At 32.7% G+C, this 4,958-nt stretch overlaps 1 protein-coding gene across 1 annotated transcript; it reads right to left on the bottom strand.

The window, feature by feature from the left end:
• Nucleotides 1-723: 723 nt before the first annotated feature.
• Nucleotides 724-2,456, bottom strand: LOC139877908 (uncharacterized). The gene is made up of 2 exons (XM_071865312.1): nucleotides 2,365-2,456; nucleotides 724-1,153 (listed from the first exon to the last, which is right to left on the bottom strand). The coding sequence occupies exon 2, from the start codon at nucleotides 1,131-1,133 to the stop codon at nucleotides 876-878; it is 258 nt and encodes an 85-aa protein (XP_071721413.1). The 5' UTR covers nucleotides 1,134-1,153; nucleotides 2,365-2,456; the 3' UTR covers nucleotides 724-875.
• Between the last annotated feature and the right edge of the window lie 2,502 nt (nucleotides 2,457-4,958).

Genomic DNA, 4,958 nt, shown 5'->3' with positions numbered 1-4,958 from the left:
AGTTCCACTACTTCTCAAATCTTCGATTATGTCTGTATATATAGAAAAATTGGGCCCCTGAAAATACTGGACCCTGAGCAGTCGATCACTTTGTTCTCCCTCCGGGCCTCCCCTGTTACCCTCTTTACTGTAAGTACTCACAAGTCATAACCATATATCTGTAATTAGTTAACAAAGTATTCTAGCTTATAATTCTCGTTTACGTCACTTTTATTTGTAGTTATTGGTTATCAGGTTTGATTTATGTTCGTATATCCTAGTTATTGAGTCAATAGCAAGCGTCGATTTATTGGCGACTTGACTGACTCTTAGAGCCTAAATTAAATTTCAGGCAGGATTTAAAACCCATGAAAATTTGATTTTACCATTTTCATGGCGTCTCAATTTTATTTTTTATTTTATTTTATTTTTTAAAAAACTTTTTCCTACTTATTGACGAAGGTCCACTCGGAATCAATCTCTCTATCCGTCGAATAGAGAGAAGGATGATTTTCTCTACTTTTGAGAGTGTTTTCACTCTAGGTGGAGAAATGACTTAACTTTATTCTCGGATAAAGGAAGGATTATCTACATCTCACCTCCCCCATACACCACTTACGTGGTATTGGGTTTTGTTGTTGTTGTTGTTTGTAGCTGACGTCAATTTTGTGTGTTAGGTTTCTGAGAATGACAACGAGACAACCGCAACATATAGACTAATTTAGGATACATGTTACCTTATAAATGTATATATACTGAAGTTTAGAAATCATTTTTATGACTAAAAAGTCAACAATACATCTTCTAACTACATAATAAAAATATCTGTTGAGAAATTGAGACAAACATATCACTTGTCCCTAAATTCAATCCAAATCAAAGGGTAACTAATTGTTTTATATCCTAGTCTTCTTTGACTTGACAACGGGTATCTCACCCTCGTCTTCAGACGATATTTCATCTGGGACGTCATTTGGTACGTTATGTTTCGTAATGTATTCCTTCAATATACTCATACTTTCGACTTTTAGAAAGATCAATTGTTCTGATAAAATTCCATTGCAACCTTCAATAGTGTGTGCTTCTGATCCAAGACGAATTGTTGCTTTAACCACTGGACTCAAACTTGTACCATCTTTAATCTGCATCTCCATTGTAATTTCACAACACAAAACTGCAAGTATTAACAAAATAAACATTAATGCAATTCCTGGAATTAAGAAAATTATAATTCAAAAATTCCTAACGAACAATGGCGATTCAAAGATTATAACTCAATGGGGTCCCGAATTTTTCGGTACTAATTATATTAGAATACTATTTAGTGATAGTTTTCCTTAAAAAAAATTATAAATTCGAAAAATATATAGGGTCCGAGTAGTATAATTTAGTAGTGTCTTATATAATTTAAAGGTAAAACTATAGATTTGAAAAATATATGGGGTCAAACATTTAAATTTAGTGGTGTCCTACACAATTTCCAGAGTATTTTCTACTAAAAATTTTCGAACTAGCGGTGTCCCGTGACCCCAATGACCAACACTTAGATTCGCCTCTGCTACCGAAAGGTCGAATTTAGGAATTCAAAGCCCGATGTCATCAAAAAATACCTATATAAGTAACATGTTAAATAGCTTTGCAAAGATTTGGGGACTAGTCAGACATTGACCAACTTTGACCGAATAAATAAGACATTGAGCTAATAAATCTGACAGCTGATTAAATTGAACTTTTGACAACTTTGACCGAATAAATTGGCCATATCAGAGACTAGTTGGACAACTTCAAAATACCGACTAGTTAGGGATTAGTCGGCCTAGTCGAGGGACTTTTACAATACAAAAACACAAAACGTATATTTAAGAACCAACACTTATCATCCATATAGTTGTCGATAAAAACCGTTAACAAAGATACTCAACGTATAAAAACGGTGCATATACCGAAATATGCAACACAATGAAACTGGAAATCATTTTGTTATAAACATATACACCATTCAAATTAGGTGTTGTGCAAGTAAATTGGGTCACAAATGTGTAAAACAGTAAGGCATGTAATACAACTGAATTTCAATAACCAGTTTTTCAGTGCCCTAATAGCAATTTATGTATAATAACACTGTGATAAATTCAATTATTTTAAAAGAACTAATACGACATTATAAAAACATAACTTGTAACAAGCATTAACCAACATAATCTATATAATATCTTTTTCCTTCTGAACCAGTATCTTGTTTACTGAATTTGATAAATTAGGGTTTGTTGGATCTGTAATTCTTAAAACACAGCTAACGGTGGTACCCTAAAACCATGATTATAGTAATTGCATAATTACTCAATACGGTAACCGACTTATAAAAGATTAATAAAATAAACAAACCTGATGAGTGATGATAGATAAGGATTAATAACGCCGGCTTGTTTGTAGTTCAGCCACAGTTGTATTGCAAAAGAAAAAGGGGGAAAAATGTTTTTTCGCTTGTACTCCGTAATATTTACAAGTGAAAATTTTCAAAATCGTCCCTATACTATTGTTTTGTTTGAAATTTTAGTCCAAATTTTCATCTACTAGACTACCTCTGATTGACAACGAGAAATAAAACAAGACATAAAAAGGTGGACCCTTTTTAACCCATTGATTAATTAATTTACACACTTTTTTTTAAAAGGGCAAAGTATATTTTAAAGATAACTTCTAGAAGCTAGAAAAATTACAAATGTTGTTAGTAATTACGGAGTAATAATAATGTTTCCTGAATCTTGACCCAATTTGCATAAGCAAGGATGTGTAGGAGTATTGACAGTGGGATTTTGTCATTTGGAGTAGCATGGTACCTGCTGCAACACTTCTTTATTAGGGGATTTTATTGTTGTTTTTTTTATTAATTCAGTTCATACATGAAAAAGGTACAATAATGTCATATTAGATAATTGTTTGTAGTTAGTCAAGATCATTAAAATATAGTTAAAAGTATATTTAAATTGTTAAAATAGAGTAATAGATGAGTGTAGTTAGTCAACGAAATCAGTGGAAATATAAACAGTGTACTTATATAATTGGGAGAAAGGGCAAAATAGTCCAAATTTTTTTTTTGATAGTGTATGGCAAAAAAACAAGTGGTGTACGGATCAACTCTCATTTTAACCACCTAAAAGAAAAGGTGCAAATAAGATAAAAAATTTACTACTTCCTCAACAAAGATGAAGCGGAGATTAATTTAATTTACCCATTATATCCAAATTAATTACTACGTACATTGTTAACAATGTTAAGTTTTAGGGGTGGTTAACAGAAATTATATTCATTTAACTAGAATTTTTTTTACCGGGGGCAACAAATTTTTTTTAAACCGTAGCAATTTTTTTGGACAAAATTTGAAGATTTTGAGGCAAAATTTGAAGATTTTAGGGCAAAAGTTGGAGAATTTGGGCCAAAATTTGAAGGTTTTGGGGCAAAATATGTAGGTTTGGGTGCAAAAAAAAAAATCCACCGGGGTCAAAGTCGAAAAATTTAAAATTTTTACACTGGAAAAAAAAAATCCACTGGTGGCGGTCGACCTCCTGCCCCCACACACTTTCGACCGTGTACACAAGCATCAAAAGAGAATGAAACGAGCTACATAATGGAAGTATTTGTAATTAAGCAAGAATGGGCCAACAGCCTTAGGGGTGGGCATAATATTCGAATCCGAATCCGCAATCCGAATTATCCGAAAATCCGATCCGAAAATATCTGAAAATTCGGATATCCGGATTTTCGGATATCCGGATTCAGATATCGGATCAATTTTTCAAAATTTTCGGATATTCGGATAATCCGATATCGGAAATAAAGTACACTTATTATTAATATATTTATTGTATTTATAGTTTAGTAGCCCAATGTTATCGCTTATGGACCTTATAGCTTTCAAGGTAAACTAAACTTTTAACTTTTAAGAGTAAAAAGAACAAAGATAACAGATAGAAACAATCAATCGTTACAAAGAGTAAAGTTAGTATCGTTTGAACTTTTATTAATACTATTTCTTGTTGAAACTAACTTGCATTCATATTTGGATACACTTTTTGTTTGGTTCATCCTTAAAAGATGGATTTGTATCATTTTTATTGTAACGATTATGACATACTAATTATAACTTGATTCGCGTTCTAGAAAACATGAAGTTATTATTTGATATAGAATAAATCACTATATAAGAAATAAATCACAGTACATCAAAAGTTATAAGAAATATAGCAGTTTATGTTAAGCAGATAATTTGTATGAATATCTCTATATAAACAGTTAAGATATAACTATTATGTTTGTGTTACGATGATGTGGTAACCATGTTTTGAACTTTGTTATGTTTTTTACGATGATGTATTGATCGTGTTTTGAACTTTTGTAATACGAAGTATAGAATGTTGAACTTAGGCGTATGTGAATAGTTAAGTAATATGTGTATTGCCATTTGTATTTTTTGCATTTATTAGATATATAGTTCGGATATTCGGATAATCCGGTATCCGAATCCGAAATTTCGGATATCCGATTTTCGGATATCCGAAATTTCGGATTCGGATTTCGAATGGCCGTATTCACTATCCGAAATTTCGGATATCCGGTTTTACCCACCCCTAAATAGCCTAGTGGTGAATGACTCACTCTCCCTTAGGGGACGTGAGGGTTCGATTCCCACTAGGTGAGGATTTTCCAAATAATTGGATCAAAAACCATTCTTATCGGGCCCAAATGATCCCTTGGTCCCACGCATGCTAAGATTGAAACAATGACAATGCAGGTTCGTTTATCGGGCCTGGCATGCTGTGGGAAAATGGGTGATGGTGTTTCGCCAGGCTCCAGTGGGCTACCGGGGACCGCTGGATGGGTTGACGAAGACAACACAGAACTAACATGTCCCTGCCGATACACATGTTTTTTGAAACAAAAAGTTAATATTAAGCTGAATTTTTCATTATATAATAATA

This window comes from Rutidosis leptorrhynchoides, chromosome 11, assembly GCF_046630445.1.
Source record: "Rutidosis leptorrhynchoides isolate AG116_Rl617_1_P2 chromosome 11, CSIRO_AGI_Rlap_v1, whole genome shotgun sequence".
In the NCBI taxonomy this organism is placed as follows: Eukaryota; Viridiplantae; Streptophyta; class Magnoliopsida; order Asterales; family Asteraceae; genus Rutidosis; species Rutidosis leptorrhynchoides.
The sequence above is the reverse complement of the archived record's forward strand: the minus strand, read 5'-3'. Positions and strand labels throughout refer to the sequence as shown.

What these genes read in the sequence shown, in the direction of transcription:
- LOC139877908 (XM_071865312.1), bottom strand. Translation starts at nt 1,133, where the DNA reads ATGGAGATGCAGATTAAAGATGGTACAAGTTTGAGTCCAGTGGTTAAA.